The 19,169-nt window shown below is 37.1% G+C and overlaps 1 protein-coding gene across 2 annotated transcripts in view; it reads left to right on the top strand.

The window, feature by feature from the left end:
- Positions 1–19,169, top strand: part of LOC114653516 (SWI/SNF-related matrix-associated actin-dependent regulator of chromatin subfamily D member 3) — a 481,542-nt gene that overhangs the window by 279,044 nt on the left and 183,329 nt on the right. For both annotated transcript variants that reach the window (XM_028803878.2, XM_028803879.2), the window contains exon 2: positions 3,152–3,348. In XM_028803878.2, coding sequence (XP_028659711.1) covers positions 3,152–3,348 — 197 coding nt within the window. The remainder of the gene's footprint in view (positions 1–3,151; positions 3,349–19,169) is intronic.

Raw genomic sequence — 19,169 nt, 5'->3', positions numbered from 1 at the left:
ATTCTGTAGCCTTATTGTTCAGTGACAATAAAATTACTAGAATAAAAAAAATTTCCTTAAAATACATTCTTTAACTAGTAAAACTTGTACAAAAATATGTACATAATGGGCGGCATGGTGGCGCAGTGGTAGCGCTGCTGCCTCGCAGTTAGGAGACCTAGGTTCGCTTCCCGGGTCCTCCCTGCATGGAGTTTGCATGTTCTCCCCGTGTCTGCGTGGGTTTCCTTCCACAGTTCAAATACATGCTGGTTAGGTGGATTGGCGATTCTAAATTGGCCCTAGTGTATGCTTGGTGTGTGTTTGTGTGTGTCCTGCAGTGGGTTGGCACCCTGCCTGGGATTGGTTCCTGCCTTGTGCCCTGTGTTGGCTGGGATTGGCTCCAGCAGACCCCCGTGACCCTATGTTCGGATTCAACAGGTTGGAAAATGGATGGATGGATGGATATGTACATAATACATATGGCATAAAAGAAAATTAAATGCTTCTCCTTAATTGCAAGCTGTTATATTGTTTTTTTTTTCTGTAATGTACCTATCTGAAACAAGGCTTAATTAAAAAAAAAGTAGTTTTCATAATTTCTCTAACAATACATTTTTCACACAATCAGTTAATTTGTATTGGCAATTAAACACTGTTTAAATGTAAATACACATGCACTTATAGGTTTTAATCATTTTAAATTATTAATTGCACTACAGCTTTTTTGCTATTAAAGTATACGTTTGCTACATTTATACAGGTGTGTCTTTTTTTCTTCAGTGTATCATCTAGACATTTGTAATTCTTGAGGTGTTATTATAAATTATGTATTACCATTTAAATTATGTAGTACTTTTTTCTTTACCAAAACTTAAGCTGTATGACACACAGCAACAAATAATAAACACAGTACAAATCTTTAAAAAAAAAAAAAAAAAGCCAAAAATGTACCAGATGTTCATAAGTTGTTTATCACAAGACTAACATGCTTAGCAGGTTTATAAGTAAAAGATACATTTTGCTGCTAAGCCTATTGTTTACTAAGCAGCAATTTCGCTCTTGAGTTTAATTTAACAATACTTGTGCATATTCCACAGGTAAGGAATTATCTTGCATTAACATTTATAAATACTGTTGTGACTGTAATCTGTACAAAAGTATTCCAGTAAGTTTGTGCAGGTGGGCCGAGCCTCTTGTGCTTAAGCAGTAGCTTGGCATGGACAAAGAGAAGATGGGCAGCTTGTTGAGGTGAATTCACAAATATAGTAGTTCCCCTTGAGAGTTGTAGTACTTCACTGAGTGCCTCCTGAGGCTGACACAACGGATTCTATTAAAAAAGACATAATAAATGGTCCTTCCAGAGGCTAATAAACATTGCTTGTGTGTAAGTATCAGTCCATCGCCTGGGTTATGGACAGAGACATTTTTGCTAGTTAACTTGATTTGGTAGGTAATAAAGCATGAGACAATATGAAACTGTGTATCCTAATTATAGTGTCTGTAATTATCTTGGTTTTCAGCATTATCACAGTATTGTTAAAAATGTGGTAATTAAAAAATAAATTTAATATTGAAGCAGAGCATAACCTATTTTCATTTAAAAAAACAAAAATTCACTGTCTTCAATGTCTTAAACCAGTTTTTTTAATGACAAATGGTATAAATAGACATTAATAATCCACATGTACATGAACAGCATTTATTTCCACTTTGCAATAACCACAAGTAAACATGCAAAATCCAGATTTTTAAAGCTTTCAAAATACCTACATAAACCAATCAAATATGCACCTGCTAACATTTTAAAGATCACAAATGTGAACAAATCAAATGAGCAGCAGTGATTTGAATTTCTTCATGAAGAAATAAAGAAACAAAGTGCTTCTGACCTTAACTCTTATATGTATTCTGTTTCCTTCATCGTAAATTAAAATGTAAAAATGTCAACATATATACTTTGTCCAGTTTAATCTGATTGTACACTGGCTGCTGGAATGCATGAAAGATTCCTGGCAACGTTTGGAAGATGAGGTAGATTTGATGCATGGTCCTTCCACCACATCACTGGATCGTCTTCTAATTGAGTAGATGGTAATTGTATTGAGTTGAGTTAAATGTATGAGACTTGTAATCTGAGCAAAACTAGGCATTCTCTTCTGTGTGTGCAGCTACTATTTACACATGTAATTAAATTTAGCACAATATGTTTGCTGTCAATGCCAGCATTCATTCATATGGTTGTTTCAGTGCTATTGTCTATCCAAAGGCCCTTTAACACAGAGTTTATCCATAAATCTCCTATGATTAATTTACAAGTTCGGGATGGCCTGAGTGTGTGAATACAGTTGTTCTGGCAGACCACTAATGTTATGGGTTTATATCTGATAGACCATCTATGCTTTGTGGTTTTATATTAATTTCTTCATTTTTTTCCCCCTCTTTTTCAGTCATTCAGCGTCATGCACACAAAAAGTGAACACGCACAGGTTTCAACCAAACTATAAATATGGTTAAAAATGGCTAATATTCTACTATATAAAGGATTTGAATTGAATTTTTATAATTGGGGGAAATCATCCTTAAGTTTAACAAAGGGGGAGTTTGAGACTCTGAGGGAAATTAAAATTTGGAGGGGGGGTGTCAAAATGCACAATTTAAAAAGAACTCTGATATTAGCATTTCAGGAATTTTTTAATGTTACAAATTATTCTTTCTAATGCACAAATTATTCTTTCTCAGAAGTTTATCAAATTTTGAGTAGGTAAAGTTGTCAGACAGTCTTTCAAATAGATTATTTCTAATACTTTAACTATAAATAAATAATTAATCATTGGGAAAGGCATCCTACAAAGTCCTAATTTTTTAGATGGATTATCTTTCTTTTCAGTACAGAGGAGTGTAGTAATGCAATACTGAAAGTAGAAGAAGAACTGAGATGAAATTTTAATACTTAAATACTTAGATATGTAGGTTATTTTCTGTAGGGAGAAGATATACACATTAGGTGTTTGGATGAACTGGAACACATCAATATTTGTTTTCACATTTAAATGGGGAGAGGATTATATGATTTAGCCTTAAACTATGATTTGCAATGTGTCTAAATGAAATTTAGTTAAAAACTAAATGAAGAACTGAAGGACTAATACATTGTTTTTTTCTATTATTTTAGCGTCCTGGTATGCCTTCTGGTGCTCGGATGCCCCATCAAGGGGCTCCCATGGGCCCTCCTGGTCCACCATATGGGGGCAGCCCTTCTGTGCGACCTGGAATGCCAAACACTGTAATGGAGCCCACTAGGAAAAGACCTGCAGCATCTCAGCAAGTTCAGCAACAACAGCAGCAAGCAGCACAGAATCGCGCTAGAAAGTAAGTCTATTGCTTTTGGGGCAACAAATGCGTGTAGGAAAATGTGGAAAGATAGTAACCCCACCAGTGGGATTAGTTTTATGTACTTGAAAGATATTATTTTTTATTAAAATAATACAGTATAAATGAAATATAGATGTTGCTTAAAAATCGTATAATGTGAGGAGAAACAGTATACACATAAAACACAAATGAAGAGGGACCACAAAACCATATAAATTTAAGGGTAACTGTACTGTGCAATTTATTGCATCACATTATATGCATTTCTTCTCTCCATGTCTAGAAGCTAAACTGAATGCTGTAATCACCACTTCTCTAGATTAGTGTATCGAGGCTGCCATAGTCATAATCACGATTAATACGTGATTAATTGTGTAGCCCTAATGTGCTTAATCAAAGGTAGAATTTGCAAGGTCTAGAGCCACCATTGACTCACCAAACAGGTTGAACCACTCGCTCCATTCACTAATTACATTCAGATAACACAGAAGATAATATGCAAAGTAATTTCCTTTTAAACCATTTATATGCAAACAAAAAATCACACACTCCTTTTCCTTTTCCATGCACAGTTTTGTGTGGTCATTGATATGACCTGTTTTATGTTTAAAAGAATTCACAAGCTCTTCAAAAGCAGTAATCATGTCATCACAAGGTACAAAACTTAAAGTTCATATCATTTTAACAATTGCAAAATATTTGTCATTTTTGGAAGTGTGCATTAAATCAAATTCCTCATGTTTTCTCTACAGCAACTGCACAAAATCAAAAGAGAAGCCCATTCGCTGTGTTTCTCACTACATGTATCTGTCACTACATAGTTTATATTTTTATTGATTTTAATTTGAAACAGATAACATTTCTTACAGTCAAGACAAATTTAACAAATCAAAGCAAAATTTTGCCCCCACCCAATAGAAAGAGAGGAGCCAGCAACCAAAGCTACCCTATAAAAAGAGCAAAACATTAGGGTATCCTTTTCCCTGAAATGGAAGCTTATTCTAAAATGTTATTGATTAGATCCTGCCATATTTAAAAAAAAGTTTTGAACAGATCCTCTTTCAAGTTACCCACTGACTTAAGAGAAGTGGGGAGGGATTCTTCTAGTTCAACAAGATAAGTCCACATGCTAGTAGTACAGTAAAGGAAATTACATTTTGTTAGTCCTTCTCCACTTTAAGGTCGTATAGGAATACACCAGACACAGCTGTTAATAGGTTGGTAGTGATTGTGACACCAAGGCTGCCTTATAGGCATGCAAAGATTTTCCAAAATGTTGTTAATTTGGTGCACACCCAGAACTTGTGGCCCAGTGAGGCTGGAGGTAGATTGCAACTTTCACAGGTTGAATCTTGCCCTGGAAACATTTTCGACAATTTTAAACGAGATACATTTTCTCGATAAAAGATTTTAAGTTGAATGACTGAATGTTTTGCACATATAGAGCTTGAGTGTATTCTGTACATGGCTGCCTTCCACTCATTTTCTGAGATAGTGGGTGACAGAGCCTTTCCACAATATAATCTGGGGTCTTTGAAAGTAAGAGACTTAAAATATTTTTATAAATTGTAGAGATGCTATATGAGTCTTCAAGACTGATCAATAATTCTTATGGAATAGAACAAGTTGGAAGGTGAGGAAAATTGGGCAGGTCCTGTTTAGCAAAGTTTCTAGCTTGAAAGTAGTAGAAGAATTGTGTTGATGAGAAGTTTTATTTAAAGCGTAATTGCTTGTAGGATGAAAAGGCATTATCTATGTACAAGTCTCTAGGTATATTAATCCCTTAATTTTCCAGACATTGAATAGTGTATATGTTTGAGGGAGTGGAAGCAGGTGGTTGTCATGTAGGGGTGCAACAGATAAAAGCTTTTCTGTCTTAAAGTGCTTCCTAGATTGGTTCCATATTCTGAGAAAATGAAAGGTAATTGGATTTTTAGTGTAATGACTGTGGTTTGTATTAACTGAGGCACAGAGCAGAGAATATAAAGAAGTACTGCAAGATTTTATTTCTATTGCAGACAAAGCTTGTGGATATTCATCAATTTGTGTCAATGTCCAGGGGCCTCATGTATAAACGGTGTGTACGCACAGAAATGTTGCGTACGAATGTTTCCACGCTCAAATCGTGATGTATAAAACCTAAACTTGGCGTAAAGCCACGCACATTTCTACGGTACCTCATACCCTGGCGTATGCAATTTCTCCGCTCGGTTTTGCAGACTGGCGGCACCCAGTATCAAAGCAGTGCTACTGTTCCTGTGTGGTCACCCTTTCTTTCTTAGCTCCACATTCCTGACGCGGCTTTATAAATACACTGAAACTAACTGCATATTGTTTATTAGTGTAATGCATCTGATTGTAATTAACCTGCAGCAATATAATGGTCCAGGGATTAGCCATAGTATTCCAAATACCATAACTGCTTTAGCATTGTTACTCTCACTGAATCTGCTTCTTCTTTCAGCTGCTCCCGTTAAGGGTTGCCACAGCAGATCATCTTTTTCGATATTGCTCTCACTGCACCACTCGGAGTATTTATATCACTGTATCTGAGTGGGGAATCACAGCAGCAGCTGATTGGAAAGAGAATTATCGGTATACAGCATGAAGCAGAAGCTGCCTCAGCCACGGCAAAACACTTCAAAAACTTTCCTATACGGACTTCACGGTTTAGAAAAAGTTTCATCCCAAGAACTATAAACTCACTCAATCAATCCATCAAGTGCTCCTTGTAGAACTGTTTGTATTTATAAGTACAATTACCCCACTGTAAACTTGCACTACAGTTATAATATTGCACAGCCTGCACCACTTTATAAAGCGCGTATTTACATATGATGACGATATCATTTTTAAGATGAAATGCAGCAAAATATGTTGATTATATTATACAGATAACACTTTAACTTCATTTAAATAATCTGTATTGTTAATAATTAAACATGTGAGGACACGGTGCCGTAGCGCTAGCTATTTCAGGGATTGTTCTTGCCTTGCGTTGTATTCTTGCTGGTGCTGACGCGACACTGGAAGGATAGACGGATAGAATAATTAAACACGTACTATGAAGATATTTCAATGTTCCTTAAATGTTTTGAAGAATCGGCGTTCTAAGCTTACAAATGGCTTCACGTCTATTACAGAGCTGATTGTGTGACGATTGGGTATTTGGAGAAAGAAAAGTAAGGACAGGAATTGGAGGTTAGTACGTTTGAAAGAGACAGTACTTCTGTAATAAATTATTTCATCGAAGGTTGCGCATGGCGCAGCAAGCCTCTTGCATGAGACACGGCCAATCACTGCGCCACCGTGTTCCCATGTTTAATAACATGCTTTCATTCCTATCATCAAGATAAAGATATCACGTATACATCTCAGTATTTTAATTATTCAGAGAGCTGTAATATCACGAATGTAATGGATTATGTGTCCTGTCAGAGAAAGAGAAAGCCCGTTTAAGAAGCAGGTAGTGATTCACAAACATAGAGCACATAGAAGATCAAATACAGAAGAAAGCATTTAATGTGCTACTTTAGTTACAATGGGATTTGAGAAACTAGTAAATTAAACGATTTTAAGATGAAGTTTATGATGTTCTACTTTAGTGGCAAATTAAACTATGTGAGTAAAGAGGAAATTTCAAGATTAAAGTTGACATTTCGTGCTTTTTTCCCTCTGTGTGCCTATTTTTTTTGTCTGTACCTTAATAAGCTTTCATATGACACTCAGACGGTGGGCTACGACTCGCCTTTTCACAGCGACTTTGATATGTGACTTCTTTTTTATTTTGGGCACTGTGCGACTTTGTGAACTTGAGCTTTCGAGTTTCTCCGACATTCTGTCACTCAATCAACTTCGTTTTGTTGATTATACCACTGTTTAAACCAACAAATAGTAGTTTTCCTTTGCCTCCTTCCTTTGGTATTCGCTGAAATTCTTGTATTTTCCCCCGTTCCTTTTCCATTGCCTTTTCACAGAAGGCTGAGCTTAAGGGCTATTTATATTGATTTGCATATTCAAAGAGGCGTAATTCTGGGAGGAGTTGGGGCGGGACAGAAGGCACGTGCGTTACTTTTCACGCAAATTGGGATTTATGTAGCGGAAGAATGTGGAAGTTTACGTTCATCTGGATTTTTCTGTGCGTACGCACATTCCCACTTTTGTGCTTACGCCATGTTATAGTGTGAGTTCTACGCATGGCGTTATACATGAGGCCCCAGGTCTTTATAGCTTGTATATTTGCCGCCCAGTAATAAAATTGAAAGTTGGGTAGTGCCATGCCCCCTTCTACTTTAGGTCGTCATAGAGTCACCCTTTGGATGCATGGATGTTTCGATTTCCAAGTAAATGAAGTTATGATTGAGTCTAATTTCTTAAAAAATGATTTGTTAATGTATATGGTGATACTTTGAAATAAGAAGAGCAGCTTGGGAAGGATACGGTTTAAGGTTTCTTTATTTAGTCATGTTTACACAAGAAAACATGAAATTTGCCTTCTCAGTTGCATCTAATAACAGACAGAATGAAATAAAACAGACAAATAGAAACAAGAAAGGTTAAGGTAAGGCAGTCATCTTAACAGTGTTGATTCTCCCTGCTAACGTAGGATGGAGGGTAGACCATCTAGTCACGTCTTAATTTTTTCCTTGCAGGCAGAAAAATTTTGTTGAAAAAGGGCTTTATATTTACTTGTAATATTTACCCCTAGATATTATCTGCTAAGATAAATGGGAAGGTATCCAGTCTGATATTGCATGCTAGAGAATTCACTGGAAAACGCACGCTTACGTCCAGATATCTTTTGAAAATCTGTTAATTCTTTTAGGACTACTGGCACAGAATTTTGTAGATGTGATATATATAATACCATATCATCTGCATGTATTGTTCAAGTCCTTCTCTGAAAATTCAGCCAATGGTTCAATGGCGATTGTAAAGAGGAAAGATGATAAGGGGAATTGTTGTTGAGTACCAGCAACAATTTGTTGTTCTAGTTTGAAGTTATCTGAAATAATGTTAATATGAACTGAGGCTTCTGGACTAGTATAAAGTAGTTTGATCCATGCATATATGTTTGGTCTGAACCCAAATTTGTGCAATTTGGTGAATAGCTAGTCCCATTCAACCATATCAAATGCCTTTTCTGCATCAAAAGATAATAAGATCTCTGGGGTGTTATATATAATGGGTGAATATATTACATTAAACAAACATTGAAGGTTAGAAGCTACTGTAAGTGTATGCCTTTAATAAATCCGGTTTGGTTTTGTGATATTACAGAAGGAAGCACTTTCTCAGTCCTTCTGGCTATGCTTCTGGTAACTTAAAATCGTTATTCAGAAAAGAGATTGGTCTGTATGATGCACAATGTAGTAGGTCCTTGTTCTTCTTAGGAAAGATGATAATTAATGCTTGGCGAAAAGTTTGAGGTAGATTTTTTTTATCTTTAGCTTATATAAACATTAATAATAATAGTAGAACTAACTTATTTGAGAATATTTTTATAAAATTCCACAGGGTAGATATCAGGGCCGGCTGCTTTACCACTTTAAAGTGAGTTTACAACATCTAGTAATTATGTCAGAGGTTTATTCAGTTTTGCAGCACCAAAGGTATGTAAGTGTGGTAACTCTAATGAATCAAGAAACTCTCTGTGTTCATAATAATGATATTGCAATTTAAAGATAAGCTGTTCTGTTTCTTTAGTAGTCAAGAGGTTAAATTGTGAATTCAAAACCTGTCTTTTCCTATAGAGTGCCTCATTTGGAGACCTGGCGTATTCTAGATCTATTCTGGTAATTTCACTGATTAAGTCAGATGCCTTCTTGGTTTCCAGTGTATTTTTGTGAGAAAGATATGAAATAATCTGTCTTCTTAAAATGCCTTCAGAGTTTCACAAAGTATACCTGCTGAGACCTCTGAAGATGCATTTCTGTCAAGAAAATAATTAATTTGCTTTGATATGAATTCTGTGCAGTTCTCACCAGCTTATGACAGGAGGTTAAGATGCCAGCTACAAAATGAGCGTGTAGGAGCGTTTAAAGTCCATGACCAGCGGAACATGGTCAATGATAACGATAGCATCGTACATACAAGATTTGATAGTGGGCAGAAAATTATTATCTATGAGGAAGTAATCAGTTCTTGAGTAACAATGATGTATGGGTGAGAAGAAGAAGTATGTTCTTAAGTTAGGATTTAAGAACCTCCATGGGTCAGATAGGTTATGATCCGTTACAAACTGCGTAATTATCTTTACAGAATTAGATGTTATCTCAGTTGCAATTAATGTCTCTGACCATTATAATTTTGTGAGTGTTCACATTAGGGATAGATGCAAATACATTTTGGAAGAAAGCTCTATCATCCGTGTTGGGTGCATAGACATTAATCAAAATCATTTTAGTATTAGATAAATTGGCTGTCACCATGACATATCTGACACTACAAATGGGCCAGTTCTGTGTATTAAGATTCCCACACACCTCGTTTTCTTTGTATAGCTAAAGTGAAAAATTTGGCCAGACCACTCTCTTTGCAACCAGAACTGGTCCTTGTTTAGTAAATGATTCTCTTGTAAAAATACTATCTTGGCATTTAGATTTGTTAAGTGTGAGAGTATTTTCTTTCTCTTTAATTCATGATTCAGACCGTTGACATTCCACCTCACAAAGGTCACTGTTTGGTCATAGAAATATTTCTTCTGAACTTTGTTGACATTTTGTAGTCTTAGGTTAAGGTAGAACTTTGACAGAGATTTCATATTATTGCCAAGTGATACACATATGAAACATATTGTTATGTTGTCACTAACTGTTTTTGGGGTTTAAGGGATAGAATAGAAATAGCATTGCTCTCTTTCTCAAAGCAATCTAATACCTATATTTACAATGCACACTTACCCCCAACCCTTTCCACTGTTTGTATGAGTTAGAAAAGTATGAGATGATTTTATGTAGGTAATAAACACAATAAAATGCAGATATACCGTTGAGTACAAATTCATAATAGGTAGCATCACTTCTGAGTTATGTGATTAACTCCATCATTTCTAAGTTTCCTTTAAATCAGTTTAATTTTAGATTAACAGCTAGAATACTAAAAATGCAACAGTGGTTCAGGAAATAACATTGCTTTAAAAAATCAGTCCATATCAAAAGTTTTATTCATGAGATATTATTCATGATTATTCATGATATTTATTTGTGATATTGATCATCACTGTATGATGACTATTAATATTAACTCCCATTCCCTGAGCCACCATAAGTTATTCAAGTTGCTTTTTACTTTATTTACTGATTGATTCAATTGCACTAAATAAAAATCACATTTGTGCTAAAATGTAGTATCTTAGCAGTTCTTGAATTGTTATGGATAAATGACATTTTTTAGAAAATGCAATCACCTGTGAGTGAAATATAGATATACTGTAGATGCTAGTCTTTGGAGCATTTCCAGAATACATTTACTGAGCATTTATTCATACTAATTATGGTGGATGTGATTTTAAAATATCAATTGTGCAAAGACTTTGGAGCATACAGCAGCCTGATTTACACAAGCTACTCTTGACTCAGCGCAGCTTATGAATACCAGTTCAGAATATTTTTTCCGGTGTCAGCCACTGTTAAACCAAATAAAGTCAGACTTCCACTCGTTTTTGCAAATGGTAGGTGTATAGAGCATATAGGAATCGTCCCAATCACAAATACTGTAATAGCTTAACATCATGTTTTTTTTTTTCTCCTTTGGAAAGAGTTAGGTGAAGAGAGATTGAGCTATGTTGAGCTCATTGGCCTGTTTTTATTTCATAAATGTTGTACTTTTCTAACAAAGGGATCTCCAACTCTGTTCCTGAAGTGCTACTGTGGATGCAGGTTTTCATTTTAACCTTTTAGTTAAAATTTTTCTTTCTTAGTTAACTTTTTTCCCTTCATTTTAATTGACTTGTTTTTTTAAGATTTAGGCCTCTGAACTGCTTCATGTTTTCCTTAAACAGCACCGAAACAGAAATGTGATATGAAGAGAGCTATACAGTTGCACAGAAGGAGTAATATTTCTATCATGATTCCTAATTTCTTTGCTATTAACTCTTAGATTTCCAAAGCCCTTAAAAGAATATTTGATGTACTGGCTCCATGTACAACAAAAAGGAAAAATGTTACAGAGATATTAAAATAAAAAACTAAAAGGAGTGTTGAAGGGCAAGAAACACAAATCCCAAAAATAATTAAACTTGAAACCTGAGACAAATTAAAAGAGGAAAAAAAAAACTTTGAGTTTAAAAAAGGTACAACAAATCAAGCTAGATAATTTCTTGAGGCGATTAAACAAGCAGCCATAAACACTAAATAGTTTGATGACCACAGGCTTCAAAAAAATCAGCCTGAGATGAAGTTGTAATGAAAATTTAGAGATCAGTAGAGCCTGTTGCCTTTCTGATAGACTGCTTTTATCCACCTTATGTTGAACCTTTGACCTTTCCCAGAAATGCCCTCATAATTTTGAGTTTGAATTTACTGTAGACAGGTAAAGACAATAGTAAGCTTGAAATGGAGAAAACATGGGAATAAAATTTCAAAAAATTTGTTCAGATTGGGAGGTCTAATTTTACCTAGTTGAACTCGCCTGCTTGGATGACTTACAGAAATAGCTACATTTTGCCTACAAGATATTTTTAACTCTCTGAAGTTGAGAGCTTTGAGGAGGAAGCTTGGCAAGAGCGGGTGAACTTTGTCTTATGTTTCAATAAATAACTTTGTGAGGTCGTATCACAGAAACACAACAAAAACATTGACAAAACTCTTGGAATTGTGAATTTCCAATGAACACCTTGTCAGATAATATATTTTTAAAATTGGGTGAATTAAACAAAATAATAGACCTTATTGCATTACTCAGTTGCAGCTGATTTTGCAGCATTATAAACCTTATTGTATTACCCAGTTGCAGTTGCGTTTGCAACACAGTGATCCCTCACATTCAAAAAGAGTTCTATTTACATTGTAAGATTATGATAATTGGTCTTACTGTTTGGGAGGGAGAACACCTTCTGTGACCATAAAAAAATGTTTTGCAGGCTGAGGCATAATTAATTTGTTTTGAGGTAAGCTTTTCGTTTCGTTTTCAAAGATGGCGTACCATATGGATGCACAGGAGGTGTTTCACGCTCTTATGAAAGTATGTAGAACAGGGATGTTGGTGTAAATAGCACATCATGTCCCGAGGATTGTGACACTGATGATGAGTTTTGATTGATCCAACTGAGAATAAACTTTCTGAGAAGTGTAATTTATATTTGTTTTGATCATATGGATATGTATGATGTGTAACTTCTGTGCATGTTGTTTTGACTAATGTAAGCTCTCATTTGAGAGTAACAATTCAGTCAGCAGTTTCCTGCAGTCTGTTTGAATCAAATCAAGAAATTTAGCAAATATATAAAACCAACAATTAGTGACCACATAGATAAGGACAATGATATTAGTGGATAAGCACATCTAGCTGTCTATCTGAATGCCTGTAATTTATGGCATCACATATATGCATTTCTTTACAACATAATCATTATAGCCAGTCTAATTTAGGGACAGAGATGGGTCTTTGTTACCCCTTCACCAACAAAATTACTGCTTAGATGTTTTACTTTAGCATCTTCAGTCAGAGATGGTGAATATCTGTGCAGTTAAAAAAGTAGTGAACAATCAAACTCCAATTAGTTACAGCTTGAGGTCAGAGTATGGCTCCACTTTTTGTGTCCGTGAGAATAAAGTGGAAAAGAGGATAATGAACTGCTATTAATGGAATTATTTAGGTTTAAAATTTAATCACAGAAAAATTACTATTTTGTATTTTGCCCGTGAAGAATTGCTAAAAGAGAGAGATGAATGTTAAAGTAGCTTATTAAAGGATAGGTACTGTGTTTAAGTAGAACTTATTTTTATAATCCTAACAAATGTGTGACAAAATCAATAAACATTATGTTCACTTCAACTCCAAGAATATTGCAGACTTGTCTGGAAAGAGAGTATTCATATTGTTTTTGAAAATATGATTTATGTGACTCCACTAGATTTTAAAATTTGTGTTATTTTACTTACGTGATTTTAATTTGTTCTGTGATTTCTGTCAGATAAGCTATTTTTTATTTGACAAGTCCACCTATGCCAATGGCTATGAACAGTGAAGCAAACACAAATTTCCAATAAAAATAATTACTTTAAACTTAGTTTCAACATACCTCAAACATGTGTGTTTTCTGAAGTTGTAACCTTTGCCACTTCGAAATGGGCATATTTTGGTTACCTTTTTGCCTCATAGACTGATATTATAAGCTTTAAATTTTATATAATGCTGTACTTATGCACATATGTTCCAGTGGTAGATGGATGTATGCAACAATTGTGAAAAAATAACTTTGACTAAAAACATATGAAAATTGTCTTTTAAATACAAAGAAAAAATATCCTTGGATTATTTTGGCCACTCTCCAACTCTACCATAATATACATTTTTGGCAGCAGATAGTGCATCACTGAAAGCACTTTCATGTTTTTAGAAAGCCTGGCCATGCACAGTGAGTCCAGCCTTTCAATGCAGACTCAGAAGGTGTCCATCCATCCGTCCATTTTCCAACCCGCTGAATCCGAACACAGGGTCACGGGGGTCTGCTGGAGCCAATCCCAGCCAACACAGGGCACAAGGCAGGAAACAATCCTGGGCAGGGTGCCAACCCACCGCAGGACACACACAAACACACCCACGGGCCAATTTAGAATCGCCAATCCACCTAACCTGCATGTCTTTGGACTGTGGGAGGAAACCGGAGCGCCCGGAGGAAACCCACGCAGACATGGGGAGAACATGCAAACTCCACACAGGGAGGACCCAGGAAGCGAACCCAGGTCCCCAGGTCTCCCAACTGCGAGGCAGCAGCGCTACCCACTGCGCCACCGTGCCGCCCTCAGAAGGTGTCATTGACTGTAGCACAGAATTTTAGCTAGATGCTTAGAGGTGGTTTGTCTATATTTATGAGGAGTTATTTTTTTAATGCTGAGTTACAGATGGTTAGAAAATTTTCTGTTGCAGATGTCAACAGAGGAAGATCAGAAATGGCGAAAGCAAAAACAGAAAAACAGATTTATAAGATTTATTTTAGGAATATATTGATGCTTACACTTAAAAACAAGAATAGAGGAAAAGAGAGTGTAAAACAACACTGTAAGGGTCTGGGAGACTTGTATCAGAACTTGTTGCCAACAGGTAACCCAGTTGTGAAGATAAGGCCTAATACATGACACTAAGATTGGTTAGCTAAATTAATTTGCTGTGGAAAGTCAAACAGGCAAGTAAGGTTCAAAATATTGTGGTAAGCTTACAGGTAGAAATATGAAAGCAGATATTGAAAATACTAAGGCCCAATCTACACTACTACATTTTCATTTAAAAATGCAGATATTAGTCTTTGTTTTCAGCTTTCATCCACACTACCCTACCCTGTATACTTTTGAACACATAGGCTCAGTATTATGTAGAGGTGAAAAAAACGGAAATTTTTGGAAGTGCAAACTTAAACAGCACACTTATTGGATTGTGCTATTATGTGGTCTACTTCATTTGGATCATACTACAACATGTCATTCCCTGATGGGTTAGTTTTGACAGAATAAAGCCATATACCAACATAGTGAGCATAGAAGAGTTGCTTTTCATGGTTCTTGCTGTGTTGCTTAACTGTATGCATCTAAATTTCATTTTTTATATTTTGAACACTGCATACATACGCAAAAGTCAAATAATTTACTGGTCACTACAGTTTTGTGATAAATTCCATGGTCATTAGCGTTACTACAACTCATAGGTGAATGACTATGTCATATGTGTTTTCAATTGTTTTAGTGTGGACGGCGATACTTTTGTAAACAATATGAAAATGTGAGATACAGAGATAATTTTTGTGGTCATGGCCTAAGAAGAACAATTTTTTTGCAAAAGAGAACTTAACTGAATTAATAGCTCAGCTGAATATTTAATAATGTTAGGAGGCAATAGGGAAAAGTAACCAGTATATACAGTAACTGATGAAGGGGCCTTAGCTGCCTCGAAAGCTTGCATTTGTAATCTGTTTAATTAGCCAATAAAAGGTGTCATTTGACCCTACTTTCTCCTGTATCAATCTATGGCTAACACAGTACAACACTCTACTGCTACCAGTATATAACTGGAAATTGGTAATCAATTTCAATGCCGTACATTCAAAAGACATTAGGTATTGTTTTTATTTTACTTCTCTTTTAACATGGGCTACTAACAATTATTTTGCTAATCAAGTAGTGATTCATTATTATTTCATGTCATTGGGGGGATTTAAAAAAATGTAATGTTTCTGTAAAAGTGCAAGCATATTATTCAAAAATGGTTCCTTGTACAATATTCTTTTTTAATAAGAGTAGCACAAGAATGGTCTAAAATTTTATTAGTCAAAAACGTGTATAGCAACAAGACCTATGACTAACTTTAAAGTCTAGCTTGGCACTTTCAAGGCTACTGTTGACAACTGGAAGAAGGCTGAAGCCTTTAATTGTCAGCAAGTTGCCAGGAGTGTGCTATTTGATTTTATCCTCTAGATGGCAGCAAAGACCACAAGATAATGTGAGTGTCATGTATTTCAAGCGTTTTTTTCTTTTCAGTACAGCATCAAAAGCTGGCTACCACTATCATCAAAAGATACATTCTTGAGGAGAGGTTTTGCATTTGTTAGATGAAGAGAAGATGATATGGCATCTTAAGTGGAATGATTCTAGCAATAGGCAGTTGACTTCTTCTGGCACTCTGCTTGTAGTCAGAGTTTGCTAAATTAAGTAAATGCAACAAAATGCACATTACCATTTACTTGCCGATTTTTCATGTAGCTTTTTTGTATAATAATGTTCTGTAAATTTTAACCAAAAACTTTTAAAAGCATCCATCCATCCATCCATTTTCCAACCCGCTGAATCCTAACACAGGGTCACGGGGGTCTGCTGGAGCCAATCCCAGCCAACACAGGGCACAAGGCAGGAACCAATCCCAGGCAGGGTGCCAACCCACCGCAGCTTTTAAAAGCAAATAATTTATATTATAAAACTGCACAGATCTATCCAAATATTAATATAGATTGTCTAGAGCAGGGGTAGGCAACGTCGGTCCTGGAGTGCCACAGTATGTGCAGGTTTTTGTTCCAACCCAGTTCCTTAACGAGAACTCAATTATTGCTGATGAAGCACATATTGCTTAAGTGACATTTTAATGCTTCATTTTAGTGGTCTCGCTTGTTAAGGTTCTCCAACCTTAATTGCTTATTTCAATCTTAAACTGCTGCATTCAGTGTTTTAATTGCTCCTTATTAGCAATAAGATGTAAAACAGGGGTAGGCAACGTCGGTCCTGGTGAGCCGCAGTGACTACAGGTTTTCATTCAACCCAATTGCTTAATTAGAAACCAATCATTGCCAATCTCAGACCTCGTTTAATTTTATGGCTTGTTAGTCTGTGCAATGTAAGGCTTTTATATCGTAGATTTTTTTCCTTTCCAAGGATATCATCCAAATGATTTGAAGCCTAAAACAGATCATTTTCAGTCTGTCACATTTTTCTATTAAGTGTTTTATTAAATCAAACCGTGCATGATGAACACACACAGATGTAATTGGAAAAAAGCTAGCTGGAGAACTGCTGGCTGCTTTGTCTTTTACATCTTATTGCTAATAAGGAGCAATTAAAACACTGAATGCAGCAGTTTAAGATTGAAATAAGCAATTAAGGTTGGAGAACCTTAACAAGCGAGACCACTAAAATGAAGCATTAAAATGTCACTTAAGCAATATGTGCTTCATCAGCAATAATTGAGTTCTCGTTAAGGAACTGGGTTGGAACAAAAACCTGCACATACTGTGGCACTCCAGGACCGACGTTGCCTACCCCTGGTCTAGAGTATATATATGTCTGCATGAGACTTATTTGTCAACTCTGCTGTAGTTGTAATTTCATTCAGTAGCTTCCTATTCCTGCACCACTGATAAAAAGGTCAGTGTAATTTAGGGTGTTTCCCTTTAATAGTATACATACAGTGTGCTGCTTGTTTGGGTTCTGTTCACTGTTGTGAAAAGTTTTTGCCACTGCATGTTGATGTGTGTTGTATTGAAATTCTTGTTTGTAAGTTACTACATTCCCCCATTTTTTGATATATATAATATATATATATGTGTGTGTGTGTCTGTGTGTGTGTGTGTGTGTGTGTGTGGTTGCCTGTTCATGTGCCCATTACTGCCAAAAGAAATCCTACTCTTGAGCTAGGCCCTTAACTTGCAGTTGGTCCAGGGGCATTGTATAATGGCTGAACCTATGCCCTGACCCCAAAGGGCATGTGAAAACTAATAAATTTCTAATACAAAAAACTGTATAAGGTGAAATAAATCAATATATATATATATATATATATATATATATATATTGTAGCAGTTAATGCTCGTGTCCACCTCTCGAACCCTCAGGTACCACTCTTCGGACCAGGTGAAAGTATAATAATAATTCTTTTTATTATAATACAGTGCACCAAGCACTCTCCTCACCACACTACTCATACACAAATAAACTATTCTCACAATAACCAATCCTCCTCTCCCAGACACGTCGCCACCCTACCTCCCAGCTCAGCTCAATGTCTGGGCTCACCCAGAGTCCTTTTAAAGCCCCTGACCCGGAAGTGGCTCCAAGCCAAACCCACAAGTCTGTTTTCCTTCCGGGTCAGGGCGAAGTCCTTTTCTTCATCCCGGGAGCACATCGCTTCTTCCAGTCACGTGACTGGGATGCACTCCTGGGTTATAGGGCACACAAGAGCTTACTAGCCCCCCTACAGCGACTCCTGGCGGCCCCCAAGGTATCCAGCAGGGCTGTGTCAAAACACTACAAAGTCCATGAGGCCCTGCTGGAACTCGGGGCGCAAATATGCTGTCCGGAGGGCTCCTCCTAGCGGCCTGGGGGTGATGACCGGAGTCCATAGCCGGTCGTCTGTCACAGTCCCTCCCCCTTAGCGACGACCAGTGGGGCGGAGTGTTGATTCCCGCGAGGGACGTTTTCCTCCAGGAGAACGCTTTATCCGGACCGTGGCTCTGTTGTCGAGACCCCCCGGCGAACCTTGGGGGAACGGTGTATCTGCTGTTCCACCACTCCCCTGTCCTCCGGGGACAACTACGCCATACGTGGCCCGGTTGCCGGCAGTTGTAGCACCGCCGACGTCCTCCTGGTGGCCTCTCTTCCCGAGACCTGAAGCACCTCGGGAATTCTGTCAGCTCCACCCTGTCCTCCGCCAAGGAGGGGTTAACAGCCGCTTTGCTGCTCTTTGCCCTTGTCTTTTCCCTGTTAGGAGACCCGCATTTCTGTGTGGGGATCTCCTGCTTTCTCTGGGGCTTGTGCACAACGTGAGGCTCTCTATGGAAGAGAGAGAGCCTCTTTGCTGTTTGCACGCCCGTTGTCCTATATAAATTCGGAGGCGACGTCATTAGTACCGTATCGCTCCGGGTAACAGCACTATTCAGCTGCCCCGGGACGATCGGTGCTTCCCCCGCCTCTTCATTAACCAACGGCAACCCCTTTATCACGCGGGTCGGGCTTTTAACGTCCGCCTTAGTCCCGAGCAGCGTCTGATACCGCTGTTCCGGTTCTAATGGACAATTACCCGACCACTCCGTCATCGTGCCACATTCAACTGTCGGAGACACAGCGCTTTGGCAACCGCAACTTATTAAACGCGGTGCCGATTCACACTGCGTCCCCTTA

This window comes from Erpetoichthys calabaricus, chromosome 6 (assembly GCF_900747795.2).
Source record: "Erpetoichthys calabaricus chromosome 6, fErpCal1.3, whole genome shotgun sequence".
Lineage (NCBI taxonomy): Eukaryota > Metazoa > Chordata > Cladistia > Polypteriformes > Polypteridae > Erpetoichthys > Erpetoichthys calabaricus.
The sequence above is the reverse complement of the archived record's forward strand: the minus strand, read 5'-3'. Positions and strand labels throughout refer to the sequence as shown.